The sequence below is a fragment of the Fusarium subglutinans genome, assembly GCF_013396075.1.
Source record: "Fusarium subglutinans strain NRRL 66333 chromosome Unknown NRRL66333_c0000093, whole genome shotgun sequence".
NCBI classification, from domain to species: Eukaryota; Fungi; Ascomycota; class Sordariomycetes; order Hypocreales; family Nectriaceae; genus Fusarium; species Fusarium subglutinans.
This window is the reverse complement of record NW_023502156.1, coordinates 166,700-192,268: the sequence shown is the minus strand read 5'-3', so window position 1 is coordinate 192,268 and position 25,569 is coordinate 166,700. Positions and strand designations below refer to the sequence as shown.

The 25,569-nt window shown below is 47.3% G+C and overlaps 12 protein-coding genes across 12 annotated transcripts; 7 read left to right on the top strand and 5 right to left on the bottom strand.

The window, feature by feature from the left end:
- Positions 1–280: 280 nt before the first annotated feature.
- On the top strand, positions 281–2,036 carry FSUBG_7418 (isotrichodermin C-15 hydroxylase (cytochrome P-450 monooxygenase CYP65A1); the record flags this gene model as incomplete). The annotated part of the gene is made up of 5 exons (XM_036685721.1): positions 281–355; positions 405–1,419; positions 1,490–1,569; positions 1,635–1,801; positions 1,856–2,036. The coding sequence occupies 5 exons, from the start codon at positions 281–283 to the stop codon at positions 2,034–2,036; spliced, it is 1,518 nt and encodes a 505-aa protein (XP_036537147.1).
- An 822-nt stretch (positions 2,037–2,858) lies between these two features.
- On the top strand, positions 2,859–4,377 carry FSUBG_7417 (aminopeptidase Y precursor vacuolar; the record flags this gene model as incomplete). The annotated part of the gene is made up of 2 exons (XM_036685720.1): positions 2,859–2,965; positions 3,012–4,377. The coding sequence occupies 2 exons, from the start codon at positions 2,859–2,861 to the stop codon at positions 4,375–4,377; spliced, it is 1,473 nt and encodes a 490-aa protein (XP_036537146.1).
- A 98-nt stretch (positions 4,378–4,475) lies between these two features.
- FSUBG_7416 (uncharacterized protein) lies at positions 4,476–7,943 on the bottom strand (the record flags this gene model as incomplete). The annotated part of the gene is made up of 5 exons (XM_036685719.1): positions 4,476–6,181; positions 6,243–6,430; positions 6,499–6,593; positions 6,651–7,455; positions 7,513–7,943. The coding sequence occupies 5 exons, from the start codon at positions 7,941–7,943 to the stop codon at positions 4,476–4,478; spliced, it is 3,225 nt and encodes a 1,074-aa protein (XP_036537145.1).
- A 951-nt stretch (positions 7,944–8,894) lies between these two features.
- On the bottom strand, positions 8,895–9,324 carry FSUBG_7415 (phosphoglycerate mutase family; the record flags this gene model as incomplete). The annotated part of the gene is made up of 3 exons (XM_036685718.1): positions 8,895–9,058; positions 9,108–9,254; positions 9,306–9,324. 3 exons carry the CDS (start codon positions 9,322–9,324, stop codon positions 8,895–8,897), a joined length of 330 nt encoding a protein of 109 aa, XP_036537144.1.
- A 1,049-nt stretch (positions 9,325–10,373) lies between these two features.
- On the bottom strand, positions 10,374–11,924 carry FSUBG_7414 (uncharacterized protein; the record flags this gene model as incomplete). Its single annotated transcript, XM_036685717.1, has 3 exons — positions 10,374–10,550; positions 10,596–11,031; positions 11,083–11,924. The coding sequence occupies 3 exons, from the start codon at positions 11,922–11,924 to the stop codon at positions 10,374–10,376; spliced, it is 1,455 nt and encodes a 484-aa protein (XP_036537143.1).
- A 1,015-nt stretch (positions 11,925–12,939) lies between these two features.
- On the top strand, positions 12,940–14,851 carry FSUBG_7413 (uncharacterized protein; the record flags this gene model as incomplete). Its single annotated transcript, XM_036685716.1, has 4 exons — positions 12,940–13,057; positions 13,106–13,577; positions 13,623–14,063; positions 14,332–14,851. 4 exons carry the CDS (start codon positions 12,940–12,942, stop codon positions 14,849–14,851), a joined length of 1,551 nt encoding a protein of 516 aa, XP_036537142.1.
- Positions 14,852–15,166: 315 nt separating this feature from the next.
- On the top strand, positions 15,167–15,622 carry FSUBG_7412 (uncharacterized protein; the record flags this gene model as incomplete). The annotated part of the gene is made up of 1 exon (XM_036685715.1): positions 15,167–15,622. One exon carries the CDS (start codon positions 15,167–15,169, stop codon positions 15,620–15,622), a length of 456 nt encoding a protein of 151 aa, XP_036537141.1.
- Positions 15,623–15,799: 177 nt separating this feature from the next.
- FSUBG_7411 (riboflavin biosynthesis domain protein) lies at positions 15,800–16,333 on the top strand (the record flags this gene model as incomplete). The annotated part of the gene is made up of 1 exon (XM_036685714.1): positions 15,800–16,333. The coding sequence occupies one exon, from the start codon at positions 15,800–15,802 to the stop codon at positions 16,331–16,333; it is 534 nt and encodes a 177-aa protein (XP_036537140.1).
- Positions 16,334–16,636: 303 nt separating this feature from the next.
- Positions 16,637–19,057, top strand: FSUBG_7410 (Heavy metal tolerance; the record flags this gene model as incomplete). The annotated part of the gene is made up of 1 exon (XM_036685713.1): positions 16,637–19,057. The coding sequence occupies one exon, from the start codon at positions 16,637–16,639 to the stop codon at positions 19,055–19,057; it is 2,421 nt and encodes an 806-aa protein (XP_036537139.1).
- Positions 19,058–19,172: 115 nt separating this feature from the next.
- On the bottom strand, positions 19,173–20,926 carry FSUBG_7409 (fluconazole resistance; the record flags this gene model as incomplete). The annotated part of the gene is made up of 2 exons (XM_036685711.1): positions 19,173–20,086; positions 20,143–20,926. The coding sequence occupies 2 exons, from the start codon at positions 20,924–20,926 to the stop codon at positions 19,173–19,175; spliced, it is 1,698 nt and encodes a 565-aa protein (XP_036537138.1).
- A 631-nt stretch (positions 20,927–21,557) lies between these two features.
- On the bottom strand, positions 21,558–23,174 carry FSUBG_7408 (6-phosphogluconate dehydrogenase; the record flags this gene model as incomplete). Its single annotated transcript, XM_036685710.1, has 3 exons — positions 21,558–22,960; positions 23,008–23,095; positions 23,151–23,174. The coding sequence occupies 3 exons, from the start codon at positions 23,172–23,174 to the stop codon at positions 21,558–21,560; spliced, it is 1,515 nt and encodes a 504-aa protein (XP_036537137.1).
- Positions 23,175–23,847: 673 nt separating this feature from the next.
- Positions 23,848–25,329, top strand: FSUBG_7407 (uncharacterized protein; the record flags this gene model as incomplete). Its single annotated transcript, XM_036685709.1, has 1 exon — positions 23,848–25,329. The coding sequence occupies one exon, from the start codon at positions 23,848–23,850 to the stop codon at positions 25,327–25,329; it is 1,482 nt and encodes a 493-aa protein (XP_036537136.1).
- Between the last annotated feature and the right edge of the window lie 240 nt (positions 25,330–25,569).

Sequence of the window (25,569 nt, the reverse complement as noted above, 5' to 3'; positions counted from 1 at the left end):
TAAAAACTTTAACTTATATACTTTATAAATAAAATACTATAATAAATAAGGTAACTATTTAAAGTTTTATTAATATGTTATTATTAAATAAGCTTGGAGAAAATATTTTAAGATATTAAATATTATTATCTTTATAGTGTAAAATAATCTTAGAGTCTGTAAGTGTAATACACTCTACAGGCTTTAACTAGATCTTCCTATCTATAGAAGCGCAATATCTCAAATACTTCTTAGGTAAACGTTTTATCTTCTATTGCTTAGTAGTCCAGTCTCTGTCAGGATGAACACATCACAATATGAATTTGTCTTCGAACTCGTTTTTAATAACAAACTGGCTCTCTTGTTTGCAATCTTGGTAAGCCCCAGCCTAGTCAACTATTGCACCATCTCTTATATTCATCTAGGCCCTATATCTTCTCATTACAGCAACCTACTACGCCTTTATCCATCCACTTGCCAAAGTCCCGGGCCCAAAACTATACGCTATTACTCAAATTCCCTACTTCTACCATCTCACCCAAGGTAGCTGGTTGGATAAGCTTGACAAGCTACACAATCAATACGGCCCTGTCGTGAGATTTGCCCCTAATGATATCTCTTTTATCACTGCCGATGCTGTCAGAATTATTTACGGTCATAAGGCAAGCGGATTTGCACCCTTCGACAAGGATTTGCGAATGTATAGACAGGGCCACCCAGTCAAGGATATTGTAACTGCTGGCCATGAAGATCACAAGCGCATACGTCGCCATCTGGCTTACGCATTTTCAACAAAGGCCCTCCGCGATTACGAGAGTATCTTAAACCATTATACTGATAAATTTATTGCAGAGCTTTGTCAGAGGTCAGGTACCAATATTGACATGGTGGCATGGTTCAATTATGCTACTTTTGATATAATGGGTCATATCTCCCTGGGCCAACCATTCGGATGCCTTGATACTGGCCATTATCACCCATGGATTACACTTCTTCTTACCAGTATCAAGTTCTTTTCCTTTATAACAGTCATTGCTCGTTTGGGACTCGTTCACTGGATCCATTGGCTGATTCCAACAAGCCACGACAACACCTTGAAGAATGACTTGCAGTTCGTTGACCGTGCAGCATCAACTCGGTTTAACACCAGAAATACGAACAACTCCGATATCATGTCCCACATTCTGAATCATGATGATGAGAAGGGCATGACTAAGGCTGAGATCCTTGAAAATGCAAGCCTACTTGTTGCTGCTGGTAGCGAAACAACAGCCACGCTCCTGAGCGGCACGACATACTATCTACTGACGAATCCTGATAAGTATAATATACTAGTAAATGAGATTCGCTCTGCATTCAAATCCGAGGACGAGATTACCCTGCCTCGTATAAATCAGCTTCAGTATCTACTGGCTGTCCTCAATGAAGGCCTTCGCATTTGTCAGTCACATCGGCAGAAGTTGTAGAGCTTCAAAATTCCTTACTGGCTCTGTATTAATTTATTCTTCAGACCCACCGTCCGCTAGCGGTCTTGCAAGGATCACACCAGCTGGAGGCAAGAGTATCGAAGGTTATTGGATCCCTGAGAATGTAAGTCAGATTGGAGTTACTCTTCTTTAGTATTTCAAGACGGAGACTGATAGGCTTGCGTTTAGACTTCGGTTTCTGTCCCTCATCGGCCTGCATACCAATCGCCTTTTAATTTTAAAGACCCTCAAGAATTTATCCCGGAACGCTGGTTAGGCGACACGAAATATGCCAGTGATAACAAGGATGTGCTACAGCCGTTCTCTGTCGGTCCTCGAGATTGTATTGGCAAGAGGTATGTTAACATGATCTGGTAAAAAACTAAGATTGCCAACTAATCGGGAATAAGCTTTGCATACACTGAAACGCGAGTTTTATTGACCCGACTGCTCTGGAAGTTTGATCTTGAACTCTTGCCAGAAAGTAAGGACTGGATCGTACAAAAAGTTTACTTCCTTTATGAGAAGCCGGCCATGCATGTCAAAATGACGGAAGTTGTCCGAGAGAAGCCTGTAAACAAGTTAGACTAGCTGGCTCGAAGTTGGTCATAAGCAAGAGTAGTAGCAGCACCGTCCTGTCAGGCTGAGCTTTGACGGATTTTGTGAGGGGCAAGATGGGAAATGGTTGCATGCTAAGGCTTAATGTTTGTCAGTTTGGGTTATGTTCCTCGTGTCAAACATCATTCTCCCTCAAGTGTATTACATGAACCTTGCTAAGCACTCAAAGCTAGGTCAAATTATTAGAGTTATTATCGCTATTCCCATAACATCGGCTTGATCTGTAGTCTCCATTTGTACGATCTCAATATCCGCTGACATACCTCAATGCTACATACACAGCGTCTCCACTTGGCCAAGAGGAACAAAAGGTCCCTCGTATACGTACGTCACAGCCACTTACTCATCATCCCAAGAAACATCAAGCCATGACAAATACTCCATTCCGTTTGGCACTGCTGTAAAAGAACCTCTTGGCCCCGTCCATCAGGCTATTCCCAAGATAAAAGTCTCTTGATAAGCGCTCAAAACTACTCAGCAGCGGGGTCGAGATAAAGGCTGTATACAGATCGGGAAGTTGGTATTATGCATATTCTTAGTGTCGGCTTGGCATGTTACATTGTCAATTACCGACCTTCCCGATTCAAAGCTGATCTTCACGGACTAGTTGCCAAACGTTGATGATTACTCCGTGATAGAGATATTTGCGGGGCGGATCACGCAAGATTGTTGAAGAATTGGAGGAACTTGTGTTGATTGATGAGGGGGTTTTCTTCTGGGCATTTTCTGGGTATTAAAGGTGAAAGGTTCCTGCTCTCCATTCTTTCCTCTGAACGATACGTGAAGCTACTCATCATGAAATTGACTACAGCCGCTGCTCTTCTGGCTCTTTCGCCTTTGACCGAGGCTACAAAGCCTCCAGTGAGCTCAAAGAAGCTTCAGAAGCTCATCACTGAGAAAGGGTACGTCATAAAACATCATTTGAATGTCCTCCACTGACCTCTGCAGGTTGATGCACAACTTGAAGAAGCTCAATGACATCGCCTACGCCAACGGAGGAAACCGTGCCTTCGGTCTTCCAGGATACGCTGCTTCAGTTGACTTCATCTACCACGAGATCTCCAAGCTCAAGGGCTTCAAGACTTGGAAGCAAGATTTCCCCGCGAACTTTACTCAAACTCTTGCAGCTGAGGTCACCGTCGATGATGAAACCTTCAGAACGGTTGCTCTGACTTACACTCCCAGTACTTCTGAAGATGGTGTAACAGCTGAGCTTATCCATGGCCCTGAAGGTACAGCTGCATGTGATGCGGCGAACTATGAGGGGCTCGATGTTGAAGGGAAGGTTGTCCTCGTCGAGCGTGGTCTTTGCCCTGATGGTACCACTTTCGCAGGTAGGGTTAAACCTGCTGCTGCAGCTGGTGCTCAAGTCGTTGTTATTTATAACTCCGATGAAGCTAAGCTTACAGCTGGTACTCTATCCGCACCTAACCCAAAGGAGTACGTCCCCACTGGCCTCATTGATCAAGACCCCGGAAAGGCACTGAAGGCTCGCCTCGATGCGGGTGAGAAGCTCGAAGTATTTGTCAAGATCATTCAGACCATCGAAACGCGCATCACCCAGAATGTGTTTGCCGAAACCAAAGGTGGCGATGGCGAGAACGTCGTCATGCTGGGAGCCCATCTCGACTCAGTTCAAGCAGGACCTGGCATTAACGACGACGGGTCAGGAACTTCTCTTATCCTCGAGACAGTAAAGGGTCTACAGCACTTTTCCACCAAGCTTAAGATCAGATTTGGATGGTGGGGTGCTGAAGAGAACGGCCTCGTCGGATCTCGCTACTACGTCAACAACCTCAAGACCACTGACGTCGATAACCTTTTGGCGTATCTCAACTTCGACATGGTATCTCGTGGTTTCTTTGGTGTTTTCGACGGAACCGGTGAGAAGGTAGGTCCCGGCGGACCTCCTGGCTCAGATGTGATCGAGGATCTCTTCAGGGAGTTCTTTGAGAAGGAAAAGATTGAAGTTACACCCGTTGGCTTGACCGGTGGAACCGACTACGTTGCCTTCCGCGAGGTCATCAAAAAGCCAGTTGGTGGTCTTTTCACTGGCACGGGTCTTGAGCAGGACGCTTGTTATCACCAAGCTTGTGACAACATTACTAACCCTGTTCCTGAGACGCTTCACATCAATGCTAAGGCCGCTGCACATGTTCTGAGCAAGCTCGCTATTGATGGTGTTAAGCTTATTCCCAAGACACCGTCGAACACCACGGTGGGGTCTATTAAGAGGGTTAGAGATACGGCTTCGTTGCATTTGCATGATGTCACTGGTTCCGAAGGAAAGCCCTGTGACCATGATATCATCTAAGAGAATAGCGCTGACTTATATCGCAATGCATCATACAATTCCATATCTCTCATATTGTTCTATACTACTACTTTTGGCTGTTCTGACCTGCGGCACCACTATGCAACGTACGAGGCACCGGTCTGGGCCACAGCAATAGTGCTCGAGGACGCAGGAGTGACGAGTACAGACCGGTCTGGATCTATCGCGATCTCGTCTAATCGTTCCATCCACCCTCCCAAGCCAATTGGTACAATATCAGGAAAACCTTCTGGCTCATCAACATCCACCTTTATGCTGAAATACGAACCTTTAGATGGTTCAGGAGGTTCACACCCGAGGATAGGTTTGCTATCGGTAACGGCCAGCTTCACACCGCAATCTTCTGCCTTCTTGAGCTCCTCTTCAGTAATTTGATAGGAAGCCATCTCTTCATACACCTCTTTCATCTTTAGAAGCCAAACGTCCTTTAAAAACACATCCAGCGTGGTCATGCTTCCATAGCCATTCCCGAAGTGTGCAACAAGGTCTTCCAACTGTTGTAGCGTAGCAGAATCCTCCTCATGTATCTCATCGATCTCATCTGAATCCATACTGGAGCATAAGCCGCCATGTGCATGTTTACAACAAGTATGACGGAGCCCTAATGCAGAGAATGTCGCGTAGCGTAGGACCGCACGAGGCATCCAGCTTTGTTCAGTATGTTCTCCGGCAATCAGAGCTTGGATGCTTGCCACAAAGGATCTGATAGCTTCTGTTAGAGTAAACCAGGTTCGAGGGAAGCGACGGCGACACCCAAGGCCCTCCAGAAACTTAATGAGTGGTGTGCAGCCCTGTACGGAGCAGTGGCATTGACAATCATCGCCTAGGACCTCGGAAAAGGTGACTTTTGTAACTGACTGCGGCAAAACATTGTCGTAAAGCCTGTAAGGGTAATATCTTGCCTTGTATCCTAAAGCTGACATGAGATAATGAGCCCATGTTGCTAGATTAACAACCCCAGGCACGAAATCCAGTGGCACAGTTGATGCAAGGTCCCCGCCACCATCGAGTATCCAGTCGATGTACCAGGGAGAGGGCCAACCACGTGAGCCTCTTTTGATAACATCCCTTGTTATGCGGCGAAAAGTGTCGATAAAAGCAGTCTCCCGGTCAAAGCCTAACGAAAAGGCATACTCAGCAGTCTCTCTGTCAAGTATATAAGTATACACAGACTTTGGCGTCTCCTGCGACACCGCCGGTTGTTTATCACAGCGCGCCTTAAGGTAACTTGGTACACTGCAGGATTGAGCTTTGAGGCAGCATTGCACCTTGAAAGTATTTCGGTCCAAGATCCAACCTCTACATAGGCCAAGGTCTTGTACCTCAGTAGCAGGAAGGTTAGAAACTGCTAGTTGTTCCAATTCCTTCCTCCTCTGTGCCAAATGCTGAAGAATGGCTGTTTTGGTGCGGGTACATGCGTTCCATAGACCCTTTTCCAGAGATGACTCATATAGAACTGCCTTTGAATCAAGCAGTAGCTCCACCATCGTGCAACTGACACATGACTTCTGGTCATTTGCCTTTGGTTTCCCAAGAAGATGGGAAACCGCATAATCGATCGGGTATCTTTGCATACTGTCCCTGGTGTTAATAGCTTCAAGGTTGAGATCCTTGATGACGAGCGAGAGTATGTCTAGATTTCCGACCAAGACAGCTACGTGAACAGGTGACTGTCCACAGTAGTTGACTTCCATTCTGAACGATGGATATTTTTTGATCAGGAATCTAACATCATCTTCATCCTCTCTGAGAACTGCGATGCTCAGTGGGTTGAACCCGAGACCTAGTTTATCTTAGTATTTATACCCAAGGCCAGCTAGTTTTGAACACCATTGACGACTTACTCTGAGCAACCTGAGGAAACTCTTTGAGGATGCTACGTCTTTTTGGGTAATTGTCAAAACCGAAGACGCTTGCATAGTCATGTCTCGTCGACTCGCCGCACCGGGACAAAAGTGCTGACATGGTTTCAGGGAGAGTGTTGGTGTTAAGTAACCATGTGCTCTCTAGTACATGAGGTAGAAAGCGTAAACTAGTTTATAGAACCATTAGTACATGTCACAGATGTCACCCAGGCATAGGGTATAGTTCTAAACTTACTTTCCGTCTCGGTCATAGGTGATAGGCACCTCAATAGTAGCGAGGGACCGAAAGACAAATGCTACATCATCTGCGGCTTCGTTCCCCAGGCTTAGCTGTGAATATGCATCGTTAGTATGTGCGCCAGCTATCGTGAAGCTGAATCAACTCACATCGCTTTGCATCCCTGATGCTAGGACGTCAAGCACTGATTCGCCGTTGCTGTTCATGTCAACTGGAGACGCTTGGCGCTTGGCATAACATAAATGGAGTCGCCGCACACATGACGTGGCAATCATCTCATATTCCTTCTTACCCAAGCTTGGCTCTCTCCATGTCTTTAGGTCACAAAGAGCCCGGATGAGCTTGAAGGCTGGCGAAAGACTTTCGTCCACTGTTGGACTCCACGTGATGTTTTGGGCCAGACTAAAGCCACCTGCACCAGTTGTGAGAGAGATTGAAACACCGACAGCGCTCTTCAAGATGTTCAAGATGTTGGGAATAGAAATACCAACCGCGTTACGCTTCTGCTCGGTTGATGTGACAACCTGTGATAAGGGGCATTCGGGCGCGTGGTGAGTTATCCTCTTAGACTCGGTCTCAAAGAATACCAAGCCTAAGCGGGCTGTGCTGCGTTGGATATGCTGACGCTTGGCACAATTACACAACTCCTGTGTTCTCCCTCTCTGTCTCGTGATAGATCTTATTGTATGTGGGTTGGGCGGCGTAGATTGCGGCTCTGAGCGCAGTGACACTTTTGAAACAGCGTCGCAAAGTATTTGCAGGTCTTTTGGGTATGACACAAGCTGAGCAACTTGCGTTTGTATAGTTTCAGCATTGCGCAGATGGTCAAGGATCTCGTCTGCCTTTGTGTAAGGAAATTGAGCCGTTCTGGATATGCTTTCAGTTTGGGCTAGAATGGTCGCCATTGTCTGCTGTAAAGAAAGGATAGCTGTGCTCTGATCGTTCAAAATGGCCCTGAATGTGAGTCCAAGTTAGTCGCGATTCCCACGGCAGTAGATTACCATAACATACAGTTGTAAAGCCGATAAGGCAGTTTTGAGGACATTGTTTGCCGACTTTAATCGTTCCTCAAGCCTGGCGATGTTCTTCTTCTTGAAGGGGTAGCTCCATTTTTGCATTGAACTCTTTACTTTAGTAATAGGGTCTGCAGGATCAATAGGCTTTCCCTGCAAGTCGTTAAGAAGTTTATACAAGGCCTTGAGCTCAGATTCACATGAGCTCTTACACTCCTCTACAGCGTCTTGGGCCATTGCATTGCCGTTAACTTGACTCATTGTATCTTCGATTGCTTTCAAGGAGCATTGCAGGGTCTTTGCGTTATTTTTGGCCCCCAGAAGATCCTCTTCTCTCCCCTTGACGGCATCGAGGTACTCTGATAATCCGGTGTACAGCTGAAGGCCAAAGGATATTATCCCGAGGGCGGTGCCAGCAGCCTCTGCCATATTGTTGATGAGACACGGTATAAGATAGAATCGAAACGATGTAACAGGAGATTATTTGTGCAGGCGAATGCAAAAGGCAAGTTTTGGGATGAAAATTGCCGCCCAGGCGGGGGAAGACATTCAAGCAATCAGAGGATTTGGACCAACACAATACGACCAACAGCGAGGCCTCGGCGCTTAATTTGTTTGCACTTTATGATGATAGGTTGGCATCGCATTACCCACCATGTGACTACAAGAGTACCAGGAGCAATAGATTAAATTTAATAATTACAAAATAAAGAAAAGATTATAAGACCTACAAGCTCTTTGAGTATAGTAAGATAAATCCAAGATACTGATATCACTAATAATAAATTATAGAACATAGTATATGGAAAAAAGCCGCCTTAGTAAGTTAAGTGTATTCGGGAAAGCCCCCATTTGCAGCCTTTCGGACCACTGAATTGTGGGGACTTACCCATGACCAGATAAATGCTTCATAATGATTGGTATATCTACCTACTGTATTAAGCATTTATTATATCGGGGGTTGTTGCCTGACCTCGGTTTTATTATTTGTTTTATATTATAGCTATATAATACTAAAATACTGCTTCTCGTGTATGCTACTGACTTATTGAATAATACCTTAGTCGACAGTAGCGAGCACTAAGTCTTATGGCAAGTATGTAAATAAAGCCATAATTATTAGTTATGCCGAAAAGCTGATCGTGTCTATCTCAGATCTCACAGACTAATTGTGACAAGGTTGGGACGTTAATAGAGGCTTCAGCCTCAATTCACAAAGGTAAAGACCACCCAATGAAGACATGCGGGCAATATATCCATCACTCTCACTACTGCTTAAGATCTTGTCTTTGGCTGCTCACAAATTAACATTAAACATCGATCCACGTAGAGTTCATTATTCGTTGAATTTATTTACTACCAAGGAATCTGAACACAGGCCTAGTACTGGTTCTGAAGCTCCTCGTGCGCCTTGCGTTCGCCGTGACGCTTTGCCTGCTCCTTATCATAGAAGTCCAGACCTTTAGTCTCAAACTCTCGTTCAACGAAAGCACCAACGGCTCCGACTAAGAATTCCTTAGCCTTGGCATGGCTATCTGGCCTGCCTGCACACTTATCAGTACCGTCTTGTCGGGCGTCATGAGTTGATCTCACCGTTCTTGGCAACGTGATCCTCGTACGCCTTGGCGGCTTCAAAAGCAGCAGCACCGCCGATGATCTCGTGGGAGAGCTTGGCGTGATGCTCTCTGTTCCCAGAGTTTTGGTTGTAGTCGTTGAACTGCTCAACGACCTCGGTGTTATCTAACAAGTCAATCAGTAGGGATCTGGTGGCAACTGCTCAGGAGAACTTACTCTCTTCAAACCAACCCATTATGAATGATTTATTTGATGATAGTAAATAAGTGATAAAGATGTAGGATGTTTGAATAAGAATTGATGCACACAGAAGAGCTCAAAACTTTATACCTTGAGGGGTCCAGGGGTCTTGAGCTCTAGTCTACATCCTATTTTATTCTAAACTTGGAAACAAGACGCATTGCACAGGCGGCCTCTAGTCAAGTTTCAAGCCATGACGGTGTGCGAGCCAGTAGTGGCTGAAGTCGTAGCTCATCGGATCTCACGGCTCATGATACAGGGACTACTTCGGCAATCGATGCCGTGCGAGCTCGGATAAGCGGCGCGCTTGAGCTCCACTGGAGGACGTAATCATCAATCAACGCGATGATGGGTTGTGGAAGAGGAGGGGTTTCAGCTGGCATTGACGAATGTATTTCTGACTGTCTACTCGGTGACTGGAGATGCCGTCTTTGCCGGACTTTGAGGGGATTGCCACAGCTTGCTAATACCTCGCGGGAATGGCGTGGCGGGGGATAGCTGTGAAGTCGTGGAATTATCGCGGGTTTACGAGATTGGCATCCCTGGATGTGAGGGGAGCTGTCTAGGGACACCAAAAAGAGACTAAAGTGAAGGCGACAGGAATAAAATAGACAGTTATTAAGATATATTTGCTTAAGTTCTATCTAGAGACTTCTGTCATCCCAGCTGCTGTACGCTGGTGAGGGTTGTTGTTGTGATACCCCGAGTGGGCTGTGCCTCACCATGACGCGGGGACTTTCTCCCGTCCCGTTCGAAACGTCCAACCCTGGTCCAAGCGCATCCAGCCCACTGTCCCGGTACAAAGTGGTCGTCATACCTGGATGGAATGACGGTGAAGCAAGCTGGGCCTGGACTCCTCAAGCTTGCCAGCTTCAGTCCGTCGATCTGGGCCCTTGACGCCGCAATGGCTTGGCTTCGGCATGATCTAAAATCGTCCCGAGTGATCTAATTGGCGTCCGGCTGTATCCGCGCGTGGCGGGGTCCTTCAAGCTTCGGGGCCTCCAATGAATTTGAGTTTCTTGCTGCATCATCCTGAGACGTCCATCATCCAGCTGGGTCATCGCGTAATTGAACAGCTGTAGCAGCTCTCTGCGTAACGCGTCGTAGCCAGGGCCAATATGTCGTACTGATCCATTGACGCAGTAATTGTAACGATGCGACGATTTGGTAGATGCCGAATATATCGCCCGTCGAACCGAGTGATGTCTCTGACCAGATCACCTTGAACAATTAGCAAAGATCGTCAATGACGAGGGGTAAACTTACGGTTCGAGAAGCTTGACGACTCGCTGCGATAAAATTCCACGTATTTCCCTGCACGATCAATCCAGGCAAAAAGCCCAGATCATCAACCGAAGGCGCCGTCTCCCCATCGTCAACGGACACAGAAGCACCAGCGTCAACAAGTCGCTGCAGAAGCGTCAAATGCGCTGTTAAAAACGTCGCGACTTGAAGGTTGGCAGTATCCAAGCCTTCGCCGGGACGCTTAGTCTCGATGGGGATGGCGATTGGATTGCTCAACAGCGATAGATCATCGGTTGGGTTTATTGACAGTCCTGGAAGACGCGTGCGAACGGTGTCGATGGTGCTGGGAATGTTTGTATCGTTGGGATCGTGGTGAGGATCGAGATAGACGCAGAAGTCGATCTTCTTATGGGGTGCGAAGCGGATGCGGTAGTCGGGGATGATGGAGGCGGATGAACTGGTAGGCAAATCAGAAGAGGTATCAGAAGAAGGGCGTCAGTAAACCTACCACGACGTCACATTGATGAGTCGTTTGAATGCACCCTTCGATCGGTTCCGAAGGGCCAAGCACAGCAGAGAGAAGTGAACCTCATGATTCCACGCTGCTTCAGACCTCCCCATTCGAAGGCAATCGCCCGCGCACTCAAGAATATACACCACATCTTCAGGGCTCGGTGTAACGCCCAATTCATCGCGACGCGTGGAGCAGCAGAATTCTTTATCCTCGTAAATAGCAGCCATGTCCGGATGTAACGCCCTCGCAGCGGCTTCGTCTCGTATGCTCTCCAGGTCCTTCTCTCCAAGAATGCCCCGTCCTCGACTGAACTGCAATAACTTGGTTCGTACTTCGGCTAGACTTGGTGGGAGGCCGGATGGATCAGACATGGCTCGTGTTTCGATGCCGTGGGAGGATAGAGCCATGGCCGCTAGTTGCTTTCGTGGCGATGAAGCACCCGATCGACCGCTCGCTGAGGACATTGACGATGTATCGCTGGGGAGATGGACGTTCCGCAGAGGTCTGGGGGTCTTTTCTTGTTCACCGTCATCGTCGAATTGTGCCTCGTCTGGACTTGGACTTGGGACTGCGTCTTTGGTAGTCTTTCGTTTCTTTGTTGGTGCCATTTCGGCCTGCGCTTTGGAGGATGTTGGAGAGTCTGGAGGAGGTGTCGGATGTGTAAAATCATTCGTAGGAGGTTTGGAGATTGGTCGATGACGGGAGCTGGTCGAGCTGCAGCTGCGCTGTCGCTTGCGAGTCGATCGTGTAGCTTTTGGCGATTTCACTAGGTCGAGCTCGTGAGGGTATGGACTATCGTCGACCAGGCGCAGCCATGAGAGGATATCGACGGTCATTTCTGAGGGTTCAGGCTATCGCCGAGGTAAAATGAAGCGGCGGTTGCTCTGGCATTGCCATCTTGGTTGTTCGTGATGATGCTGTAATGCTTGATTGCATAGATCAATTGAATGACCTCAATTGGTAAAGCGGAGTTGACTGGACAACAGCCACAGTTTGCATGGCCACATTACAGCACTAGCCACGACCTACCCTGAAGCTGAACACCGAAACCCGGCAATGGAATCAGCGCGAGCCTGTCCATCGTCTGATCGAAGTGAAGGATAGAAACAGAAACTAATTCATCTCATATTTTGCCGTCGTAAGGGGGACAATTTATACACTGAGCTGCGTGGTGGTGAATGTTTTGTGGTTGTTACAGTAAATGGGCTTCAATTGAAAACCCCCATAATGGCTTCGCCGCCACCATTATCTGTCACAGCTTGGATGCAATACACCAGTTCTCACGACTACTACCTAAAATATTGGATGGAAACGCGACTTCCGCATAATCTCGATGTACTAATAGACACTTAAGACACGCGTAAGGAATTACTACGATGCACGACTGAGAGTAAATGGACGGAAGGGTACTGGTTCGCCGTGCGACTCAACGACTACGTCGAACGGTTTGAATGGGACTCGCGTTTGGTTCAAACATATCCAGACAATTATGCATAATTATGCAACTTTATACCATCCATCGTGAGAAGACGCGTAAAGTGATCTACCAAAGAATCGGGGACCTGACGATGGTTCCACAACGCGTCGATCGTAAATAACCCCATGACGTCGTGACTTTTTTCTCACTGCCACGTAAGCGCCCATACCTTCACAACGCCTCTCGTATATCGAAACTATATTTTACACGATCATACAAGTCTCTCCAAAGTAAATTTTATTGCCGTCGACCCGAACCGCCAAGTGAGGCTGAGCTTGTTGTCGCCCCAACAGCCAAGCCCCTAAAGTTTAGATCATCTGCTGTAACACTGCATGGAACCCTTGTCTCCTTCACTGCAACATTGAGGCCTCAACATGAAAGTCACAACCGTTGTGAGGTATGCGATTTTAGCAGCGGAGGTTTGGGGGAAGGAGGAGGTTAAGAGAGTATGTGGGAATGAGCGGTTGGGTGAATTAAATGACTCACTCTCATGTATGTTCAATCGCACCTGAGGAGATGGATACTTGCTGATTACTGCAGATTACCCAAATGCATGGAACAAAAAGAGTCCAAAGAACGGCTTCGTATGCCTCAAAGTCGACAACAGCACACCCTCATTCTCCGCAACGTGGAACTGGCCCGCGGACATCCAAGACGTACACTCCTTTCCCTACGTGCGCTTCAACAACCCGAGCCTCCCCGTTCGTCTGAGCGATTTAGAATCTATCCGCTTATCAACAGATTGGATCTACACACCAGGCAGTCCGTCAAAAATACCAGATGTTTTCAGTAACGAGGTCTGGGCGAAGAACAAACCGGAGTTAGAAGGGGACGGCGTGCAGGCGAATGCGGCGTGGGATTTCTTCCTGGATGATGATAGGAATAGAACGCTGTATCCGCAGGTTGCGGCGGTGGAGTTTATGGTTTGGTTGGGAAGGGTGGGGGATCCGTGGTGGCTTGGACGGCAGAACGATAGTATCTTGTCGACTGTTACGCTTGGGAAGACGCAGTTGTAAGTGCGCCATTCATCCTCCAATGTACATACTAACTGCTACAGCTCGCTCTTCTACGGACGGAACTCAGGAGGAACACACGTATTCACTGCTGTTACAAAGGACAACAGCGACGTATTATCCTTCGACGAGGATTTCTACCCTTTATTTCAGTATATTCTCAAACAAGCGCGTAAACAAATCGACGCAGATGATTTACCGAAAGATCCATGGCTAGGCATCATTGAGTTTGGAACAGAGACGTGGATGTCAAAAGGAAACGCGACATTCACAGCTGCGAATTTTGGGATGAGTTTGAAGGGCAACTTTACGAGTGAGAGGAACTCTACAAAGGGAGATGATGGTAAAGATAAGGGTGATAAGTCTGGTGATGAGAAGCCTAGTGATAAAGGAAGTGGGGATAAAGGCAGTGGGGATAACTCGACTGATTCAAAGGGTGATGAGGAGGATGATGCGGTGAGGTTGATGAGTCAATCGGTGTTGGGGTATGTCATTGCAGCGGCGTTGGCTATAAGTGCGGTTCTTTCTTGAGGGTATTATAGTAAGCGTGCATCAATATCCATAGAGCGCTGTTTTGTATCAGTAGCAGGAATTCAAGTCTTCCATCAAAGGAATTATATCTGCTAGTATCAAGCTGTACATTGGAGTCTGGAAATCAAAATCAAGAGACACAACGATCAGCGATACAGGAAAGACCCAGAGAAATGATTTGAACTCGGATATATACCAATCTATCAGAATATAAGTATGTAGTCTCTCTGAAGATTGGCTACAGGATTCGCATCCTTCGGTTGGTGGGCTGACTACAAGGATCCGTCGTCAACCTAACCTCACCTCAGTGAATCCACCTTATTTCCTCATCTCACGATCTTCACTCCAATCATACAACCCAATCACCATGACACACACCTCACCCCCCGAAAGCCGTCTCCGACGCGCCATCCACGCCCTTCCCTTCCTCCTAATCACAGCCCTCATGTCCCGCGCCTTCGCAATGGCAAAGCCAATCGGTCCTATGATCGAAGAAACTGTCAAAACCTCTATTTTCACCGCGCAAAACGTTACCGTACCTGTAATTAAGAGTTTCTATGGCGTACCTATTCTAGATGATGTTTTCGCCGTGGTTACTGTTGCCTTTGCGCATCTGCTGTTCTTTACAGATGAGGAGGCGTATTGGCAGCTTTTGGTGTTCTTGACCGATTTTGCGGGGATGTATGCTGTTGTGATGATCGAGGCGTATAGACCGGGGAATACATTTCCCGTGATCAAGTAGTAAGTGTGCTTCCATGCAGAGGTATTTGTGCTAACGGTAGTAAGCCCTGTTGTCTTTTTGTTTCTATCACAGATGTTTGGCATAGGTTGTTTTGCGCCTGTCTTCTTCTTTCTGTTCTACATCTTCACTCCTGCTTACAAACTTACAACACCGAGTCTGTATCGTCCTGGGTTAGCGACCTGCTTAGCTATTCTGCCTACGGTAGTGTTGGGATATTATATCACACACTTTCCCTCGTTTTTTCACTCTTCTCTTGAGGCGAGGAATTGGTGGAATTGGATTTGGCAGCTGTTTCCAATTTGGGGATCAGTCATTATGCTGATACTATCGAAGACAATTCCTCAGCCAAAGGAGCAGACGCCGAAGTCAATTAAGCAAGAGCTAAACGCCATTCGACTCACAATCGGTGTCATCAGTGCTATAAGTACGGCGACGTGGTGGTATACTACCCTCACCATGGACTCCAGCCTCTTTGAAGTCTTCATCCCGCAGTATTTCCTCACCACGCCACAAGACCCAATCCTCGGACTTCGAACTGTCATCCAATTCGATTGCATTTGCTGTTACTCAGCCGGCTTTCTGTGGTTGGCGTATCACTTCAAGGACCTTGAGAATGTTGGGATCTGCAGTATTTCATGGATCCGAGCTGGCTGCGCTTCTGTTGTGTTGGGAGGTTTGCTTGGACCAGGAACTATGTTCCCTCTGATTTGGCTCTTAAGAGAGGAGTTGTTAGTTGCGACGCAGGTTGATGTGAAGAAATCTGAGAATTAGATGCTGGTCAGTTGTTAGGTAATATTTTGGGACGCCAAGCCAAGCATTTTGGAGGGCATTCACTCTAGCGAGTAATCGGCGGGATTATTCACCCGATCGAATAAATATTCAGTCATCACGCATATCGCACAGACTCTCATCTTACTTCAACCTCAATCTCATCATTTACTGCCCAACATGCCGCGCCTTCGCTACAACGTCGCAGCAAGTCTCGACGGCTACATCGCATCACCCGACGGTTCAACACCCTGGATCATCGAAGATCCCACCATCGACTTCTCCTCACTATACGCTGAATTTGACTACTTCATCATGGGCCGCAAGACATACCAGGTCATGCAATCCTTCGGCGCTGATAATCCACTATCCAAGCGCCCCAAAGAATCAGTCATAGTAGCCAGTCGCACCATGTCCCAGAACCATTTCCCCAATGTCACAGTCATACAAGAGAACGTACTCGATTACATCAGACGCCTGAAAATAAGTGACGGGAAGGATATCTGGCTAATGGGCGGTGGTCATCTCGCAGCCCAGTGTCTAGAAGCTCATCTAGTGGACACCGTCGAAATCGCTATAATGCCCACGCTTCTCGGCACCGGAATAAACCTCATCTCATCCATATCCCAAAATACAAAACTCCAGCTGCTAAACAGCACGAGCCTCGGCAGTGGAATCCTCATGACTCAATACAAAGTCATACAAAACCAATAATAAGCATAATCATCCTCCCGTATATTGCCCCCCACAGCAGAAATACGCCGTAGCCAATCAACACGTCGCAACTTATTACCACAAATGGTCACTCTTGGTGGCGAAACCCGCTGTGGCATTGACTCATACCCACGCCGATTGGCTGCGTCGAATATATGCGCCTCAAATGACCTTGGCTTTTTCATGGCAGAGTCGCACGTAGGGCTGAGGAATTGGGTATATAAGATTTGACCAGACGGTTCGCAATAGTTAAATAAAGTCACACCGTTTTCCTCGTTACATTTACCTGCCTGGCTCGCAAAAATGCCGACAATTCTTCAGGTCTCAAATATCCTCCACTACAGCTGCTCTGCAGTGGCTGTAGTATTCGTTCCGGTTGTTACCTTCCTCAACGCTGCTCGCACCACTGGGAAAAGTACCCCACGGAATTATAATCGACTTGCTATTGGCTTTTTGATCCTGGGGTATTTGGCTGAGGGTATAGTGACGTTTGTGCAGGAGAGTCAACACAGTAAAGAGCCTGAGACGATACACCTGGTCGTGCTACTATCGCTATGGGCGTTTATCTGGAGTCAACGAACTGCACCGCGGTTGTTGGTTCTCGGAACATCGCTCATCACTCTTGCTTTTGAGGTTCCACTACAAATATTCTCCGCTATCAACAGCCGGAATGATATCTATCATACTGTACAACTTACCTCCCAAACGTTCAGACTCCTACCACTTCTTTTCCTCATGATCTACCATCTCTCCAACACTGGTAGATACTACACACCTGATTCAGAAGCGGAGGAATCGCAGCCCTTTCTACAGTCAAACGGCCATGCAAACGGCAGAGCATGCCCAAGCTACGGCACCGAGACATCGTCAGACACAGAGGTCGATGACGATGAGTACATTTCAGGCAGCGAATCAGACGAAGATGTAATCGACATCAAACGCAAACGCGCAAAGAAGCTCAAGGAGAAGGGTGGTTGGCTAGGCTACCTCTCCGACTTTTCCATCTTTCTCCCCTTCTTGATCCCCAAGAAAGACCGCAAAGTCCAGTTCTGCATTCTGGTCTCTCTCTTTTGTATCCTGGCTACTCGAGTTTTTAACATTTTGGTTCCTCGCCAACTGGGCATCGTGGCTGATCAACTCCTCGCGAAGGAGAATCCCTTCCACGCTTTGTTCATCTGGCTTATCATGAGCCTTGCCTCTCACGATGTCGTCGTTGGACTTATCCAGTCACTGTCCAAAATCCCGATCAAGCAGTTCTCATACCGATCTCTCACGAATGCAGCTTTCAACCATGTTCTGTCGCTGCCTATGGAGTTTCACTCTGAGCGTGACTCCGCGGAGGTCATGAAGGCTATTGAACAGGGTGAGGCATTAACCAATGTGCTTGACATGCTTATCATCGAAATTCTACCTACCGTCGTCGACTTGGCTATCGCTTTTGTCTTTCTCTACTGGAAGTTCAACAGTTACGTCGCTCTCGCTATGGCCATTGGCTCAGTCCTCTTCGTCACATTTGAAGTCAAGGCCACAGGCTGGAATCTCGATAACCGACGAGAATCGACAAAGTCCAAGAGAGAAGAAGTTCGTGTTATGCATCAAGCTGTTCAGGGCTGGCAGACTGTCACTTACTTCAACATGTTCAACTATGAGAAGTATCGCTTTGGATCTGCTGTCACTAAGCAATTATCTGCTGGTCTGAACTACGAGAAGAGAGACGCTTACATCCAGGGACTACTCAACGCTCTCATCCCCTGCACATTCTTTACACTAGCGACTCTTGTCATTTACGATGTTTGGCAAGGTGGATCATCGCCCGGCGACTTTGTCTTCTTCCTTCAGTACTGGGAGTACTTGGTCTGGCCATTGAAGTTCCTGTCTCATAGTTACAGACAGCTCATGTCAGATCTTGTCGATGCTGAACGTCTGCTATATCTGCTGCAGACGAAGCCCACTATCACTGACAAGGAGGGTGCTAAGGAGCTAGAGAAGGTTGAGGGACGTGTTGCATTCCATGATGTTTGCTTCTCTTATGATCCTCGGAAACCCACGGTCCAAGACCTTTCTCTGTCAGTTGAGCCTGGACAGACTGTTGCGTTGGTTGGGGAGACGGGAGCTGGCAAGTCTTCTATCATGAAGCTTCTTCTTCGATTCTACGATATTGATGAGGGGTCTATTACCATCGATGGCTACGATATTCGGGACATCACTCTTAGCTCACTGAGAAATGCTCTCGGTGTAGTACCTCAAGACCCACTTCTCTTCAACGCATCGATCCTTGAGAACATGCGTTACGCTCGACCTTCAGCAACAGACGAGGAGATCTACGCCGTTTGTCGCTCTGCAGCCATCCACGAAAAGATTCTCAGCTTCGTCGATGGATACAACACAAAGGTTGGAGAACAGGGTGTCAAGCTATCAGGAGGAGAAATTCAGAGACTAGCAATCGCTCGAGTGTTCCTCAAGAATCCTCCCATCTTGATTCTTGATGAGGCAACTAGTGCGGTTGACACGAATACAGAGTCAAGTATCCAGGGTGCTTTGGATGAGTTGAAACGTGCAAGGTCCACGTTTGTCATTGCGCATCGACTATCTACTATTGTCAACGCGGACAAGATCTTGGTTATTCACAATGGACAGGTCATTGAGTCTGGTACACACACCGAGTTGATCTCAATAGACGGAAGGTACAAGGAGTTATGGAACAAGCAAGTTGGTAACAAATAGGAGCATACATAGATGAGTATGGCGTTTATTATATTTGGGGTATTACTGCAATCTTAGACTATTTATAAATTTATTTTGTCAATCTTTCATATCTTCTCTTCGCAACGGCGCTTCTTCAGTCATACACCGAAGCCTTTGACCACTTGGATCTCGCCCTGATCCTCTTTCCATAAATATAAAACACAAACGGAACTGGAATCAACAAAGCTGCAAAACCACCAGTGATACTAGACCCAGGTCCAACACCAATATTATGATACAGTGGTCCAACCACCAGCGGAAAAGCAGCTGCGAAACAAGATCGAAGAAAGGTGTTGGCCGCAACAGCTGAAGCAGCGTACATAGTAAACGTATCGACGAGGTAGTTCAGCGCAGCTTGAAAGATGGTAAAGAAGCCTGTTCCCAACAAGACAAGACCAATGCAGGGAACGACCCAGTGAATATCCTTCTGAGCAGTCCATCCAATGAGGAATTGACCGCCGCTGAAAATCACGGAGCCGACCATCATAGGAGGAAGACGCTTTTCGGGGACAGCGCGGTTTCCAGCTGCGTGGTAGGCTTTGTTGTAGAGGAGCTGGTTGTATACGTTTGCTCCGCATCCGAGAATGGCTCCGAGGAGAATGCAGATGAAAGGCAGTGAAGATACCAGAATACCCCAGCCTCTGATCTCTCTGAAGATAATGGGAATGGCGCCAAGTTGCATGTACAGAATACCGTAGCAGAAACTGGCATACAACGCAACAAGGAAGCAAATAGGCGTCATGAGGAGCTGAACGGGCCTGACCAAGAACTTTCGTGCGAGCTCGTTGATGCTAACATCCCATTCCTCGAATTTCGCATGAAGCGCCCAATTACCTGTTTCGTGACGTAGGCGTCGAGCTTTGTAGATGAGAAGTTTCGGTGGATAACTCTCATCAACAAAAATAACAGCCAGTGTTAAAAAGATGATCTGCACAATACCAGTAAGGTACTCAGTCCACCGCCAGCCAAGACTCGGGTCCTGCACAACAGCAGCTGAAACAATAGGACCTAAGACAAAACCGTCAGCCAAGACAATCCTCACAAACTATAAAAGTTGGACTTACCGAGAACAGGACCTCCAACGACAGCCATGGCATACCCCGCCATAGCAATTCCCCTCTCCGACGGTAGAAACAAATCGCCTAGAACACCACCTGTATTCGTGACAGGCGCCGAGGCAAAGAACGCACAGAAGAATCGCGTGATCATCAGCGTCTGGAAGTCTTTTGCGACGGCACTTCCGAAGCTAAAGCATATCGCTATAAACATTGGGATGAGCACCGCCTGTCGTCGTCCGTAGACTTCACTCAGCGGCGCCCAAAGCAAAGGCCCAATTCCAAAACCAACAAGGAACAACGTCGTGCCTAGAGTAGCGGTTTGGGTGCCGACATGGAAATGCGCTGCTACTTGCGCCGTACCAGACGAATACGACGAAGACGCCCACGTCGCTGACATAGTAACCAACCCGTACAGCATGGTAGTAATGATCTTCTTCTTGTTAGGCCAGTTCATCGGTCTGTACGGATCATCAGGCCCGTCAAAGTCAACGAGCTGATCCTCTGTGGTTTTGACGTGCGCGAGAGGATGCGTAAACACAGGGACAGGCCGTGATCGAATCCGCGATAGAACAGATTCTCGCCGCGACACAGTTCGCGTCATGCTTACTCCTGTGTTTGGGGCGCGGATGCTCTGCCATTCTGTGTCGCCGAGGGAGTATGTTCGCGAAATGTCGTCATTTTGATGGTTGTGGTGTGAGGATGATGATATGGATGATTCTTCATCGCTGTGAGAAGTATGAGATTCGCGATGATCGTTGGGATCTGAATGTGAAGTTTCAACTTTCTCCATGGTTAGTTCATAAGATCATTGCACTAAACTTGATCGAAAAGAGAGAGGATCATGAAGCGGAATGTCGTGTACTTTTATCAGAAATGATCGGTGCCAGATTCGGCGACTAGTTCTCTAACACCGAGCCCATAAACAAAACTCAATTTCTCATCAAGGCAAAAATTCATCAATCAGGTGGGGACGGTCAAGGAATGGCCGTTGTAGTTACGTCACTACTCTCGAGTCGTGTGGCGACTTTACTCGCTGTTCCTGATATGGATAGCCGTTAGCGGATAAGTTGGCGTAGTGATATTCCCCGGGAATAATCTGTGAATAACCTCATCGGCACGGGAATGCCGATCGCGGCCCGAAAGTAAGCAAAAGTTTCTCAGGGTTGTTTGGAAAGACGCGAGGACGCGATGGTATCTCCGAGCCGAGATGATGATCTCGCGAGATAATTGCAATTGCTTACTTTATTGCGGAGACTATTCGGGGAGTATTGAAGGGGGAGACACGAATATTTGGGACCTTTTCTAAGTCATGAACAGACTTCGGGAATTTTAGTATATCTCCTTCAGCCTTAGACTAGCTCATCTTGGCATCCTCATCTAACATAAGAACAGTTCTTTCTCCCTCGGGCTATCTAAGATCCTCAAAGCCGAGTTTCAGACACCCCCTTGGCTGGCTTCCATTCAAAATGGTGCTTCCCCTTACTCGGTTCACCTCGATGTTCCTCCTTCAGGTCAAACTTGTGATTGCCAAAGTAATCCAGTTCTGCCTCTGTCAATTGAGTGGGCAGATCTACCGAAGTTGAATACTTATAGTACTCCAAACTTTGGCTCATCGCCGGAATGACCATGTCAGCCTCCAACGCTGTGATGATACATCGCTTCATTGAAGGGAGAAGGCAGGTTAGTTGCTTTTCAAGTTGACTGTTCGATAGGAGGTTGTTCTTTTGACCGGGTGATTCGCTGTAGACTTTGTAAAGAAGATCCATGATACCACCTGCTTGGATAATTGACCCGGCGCTCCAAACGTGTAGTAGGTCTCGGTAGTTGATGTGCCATTCGCGTTGCTGGTCCATCTCGCGAATGATCTGCAGACCCTGCGTGAAGCAAAGCAGTAGACAAAAGTACGTCGCCTTTCGAAGATCTTCGGTGAACTCAACCTTCGAAGCGACTTTCATTGCTGAAGGCTGCCATCGCCCAGAAGCCTCTGCATCAGCAGTGCGCTGGCCAAGTTCAGCCGATGTACATCTGAACAGATGGGCACTGACGATATTCGCAGCAGGGACATGAAGCCTCACCGCCTCTTCACAAGACCACGTCCCCGTTCCTTCAGTGTTATCAATATCCTGCACTACCTTATCCTGAACCCTCCCCAGAGCGTATCGTCCCTCCTCATCTTTCGTCCTGTTGATATCAACAGCGATATAGATCAGAAACGTATTGTAAAGCTCCGGTGTCTGATTCCACCTCTCAAAAACACCAGCTGCTTCCTCATAGCTAAGCTGAAGACCCTTGGTGAGGATGTACCAAACTTCGGAAATAACTGACATCATGCCTTGTTCGATTCCATTGTGGATCATCTTGACATAGTGTCCCGAACCGCCTGGGCCGATGGGACAGGTGCATGGCTTTCCATCGCGATCTTTTGCTGCGACTCTTCTGAGAAGCGGCATGATGATTTTGAGGGCTTGGGGGTCGCCGCCTGGTGACATTGACGGACCAGATCGCGCACTCTGATAACCGCCTGAGACGCCGCACCCGATATAAAAAATGCCATCTTTTGCAAGATCCGCTTGTCGCCGTTCCGTGTTGCCGTAAAACTCGTTTGAACAGTCGAGAATGATATCTCGCTTGGTCATGTACGGTCGTAGAGCCTTGACACATTCATCGCCGGGGTTTCCGTGGGGAATACTGAAGATAATGATCCGAGGGTGGTTTTCGGAGTAGATTTCTTCGCAGAGCTGTTGGTAGCTGTGTTGGCGGAAGACTCGGGTTTCTTCGTTGACATCCTTGGCCATCTTTTCTGCCGCCTTCATATTGTATTCACCTGGAAATAGTCAGCGGCTGTAAGGTACGGTGAGGTATATCACGTACTGATGTCGAAGTAGTAGACTTTGCAGCCCTTTTCAGCAAAGAGGAGGGACATCATGGAGCCCATGCTGCCCATTCCTACCATACCGATCTGCTCATTATAGAGATTAGTAAGGAGTTGATAGTGTGCCGTGTTTTACACTCACCTTTGCTATCTGTCTTTCAGGCATGATGGATTGTTGCGGCAAATCTTGCGCTCGTGGTGATATGGAAAGGTTATTGGAGGCCAAGAAAAAGGTTTACTTGTCACGTCGCGGTATGAAGGAGAAAATTCCGATGTGAGGCTCAAAAGATCAGGATGGTGATTTTTCTGCTTATCTGATACGGTATGCCGTCACCAATCATGTATCCCAGTTGAGATGCTCGGCGATAAATAAGTTGTATCAAATTGACGTCAGAGTGAACCACGAATGTCATCGGACCGTTGTGCCAATCCCCCTGACACATTTTATGGGGTTTGCGTCACAGGGTATAGAACACTAAGGAAGATCCGTTATAGTCCCTTTCGGCGGACTAAAGTTAAATCTTATGGCCAGGAAGTAGATAGATAGGTAGCTGTTCTATATGTTTCATCCTGACAACCGCGGAACTACCCACCTGATTGCGCCATAAGGTTAAACTTTTGGCTGCGATTCAATACGATCATGACACCTACAGTACCTTACCTTACACAAAGCAGCCATTTCCCCACTTTGAGAGCTTATTTTGCTTATCTAGGTACCTGATCCCTCAACTATAAGAAGCCGTCCTCCCTCCGTCTGTCGCGTTCACTATATCCTCCTCTTCACCTCGTCCCATGCTAAAGTTCGAACTCTAAAGTTCATCCCACGCCCTGCATCAACAATGGATCCATTCTCGAAACTCCCATCACTTATTCAGACCGAGATTCTTTTTCATCTCCAGTCTGATGTAAGTGTCAAGCAGGTAATTCAAGCCTCGCCCTCCATGCTATGGCATTTCGTCACTTACAAGAAAGGTGTCATCCGCTACATCCTGAACGACATTGTTCCTTTTCGCACTTCCAGCGAAATCCTTCGACATGCTCTAATAATTATTCATATTTCAGACCAAGCTTCGGCCAAACGATACAGAGAAATAAAATCCTGGCAAACTATGGAGCTGCCAGCGGACTTTACCGTTAAGCAGCTTCAGATCCGCTGGCGCTTTTTTACCCGAATGGTCCCCTTCATTGAGGACTATGTCTCAAAAGCAACAAGTGTCTATCCTCCAAGAGCTTACCTTGGCATCCCAGATGTAGTGGACGGCAGCGGAAGCTACTTTAAAGAGCGGAGACTAGAAACCAACGTCGTCAAGTTCACGGCCCTGACAAGTGCTGAGCGGCATAGGTTCTTATCTGCCTTTACGAGATATGAGCTGCTTTGCAAGGCTTTCCATCTGGAGGAGAGAGATTATGAAGAACAAATGGCCACAGGAAGACAACTAGCTGCAATGTGTCGAGACTCTGATTGTAGGATTCTACTGTCTGTCCATGAATACTATACAGCTGTCTACGGAGCTTTGTTCGCACATGGTGCGAATTCTTGGTTGCCGGATATTCCCGAATCGTACAAGACAGGGCCGTCGCCTCTGCATTCTGTCCCCTCCGAGTACGGATTACTATTCCCTGACAATATCTACCTCGATGCTAGAGAGTATGCGCAAGACGTGGATACAGGCGCATCATATTTGGCCCAATCGTTGCCTTCTCGTGGTCTGGATTGCTTGATGCAAATACTGGTATGCGTAAGAAAGGAGACATGGCACGACTCAATTCTTAGAACGTGGCTACGGTCATTACGTTATTCGCTGTCGACCGAATGGACCCAACATCTCCCCAACAGCCTCACCGAGACAGAATTTCGCTCCTACAGTGAAACTCGGGGAGATCAGCAAGGCCGCGGCGCCATCCGCTGGGGTAGAGTCACAACATTCACACCTGGGAATGCACGCCACGAGAAGTTGAAACTCATCCAACTTGCCACTTATCGTCAACGTGCTTGGGGACTATTCGATAACGACAGGCTGTATCCGAAGCATATCAACCACTTCCCAAGTTTTGATGATCTCGATCGAATGCAAAGGGAACTTTCCATCGAGCGGTTTCGTGCGCCGAGGTTAGAGCGCAAGCAAAGAAGGTCCCAGAAATGGCAGGATTATGAGGACATGGATATCCCACCGCCTACACGATACAGTCATAAACAAGCTATGGCTGATAGGGATAGTATTGTTGGGCATCTGGGGCCTAGTGTAAGGTTTTTTGATGCTCCTAATGAGAAGCTGCCTAACGACTTCATGGAAGATGGGCGACTGATTGCTTATTACTGAGAAGAAGTAGGAGAATAAAAGAATACACCAGGTGAGTTCTCTAAAGTTTATCTAAAATTTTCTAAGCCTTGCAAGATATTTGTAGAAACTCATTAAAGGTACACGGCCCCCTAAAGCAACACATTCCCTCGGTCGCATGGCGTTTAACAGTATTGTAACACAAACACGGTGAAGCGATAGGCGATTGAGTGAACTTTATATTCATATAGATTAATTTAAGAATTAAATATCCGTTTGACT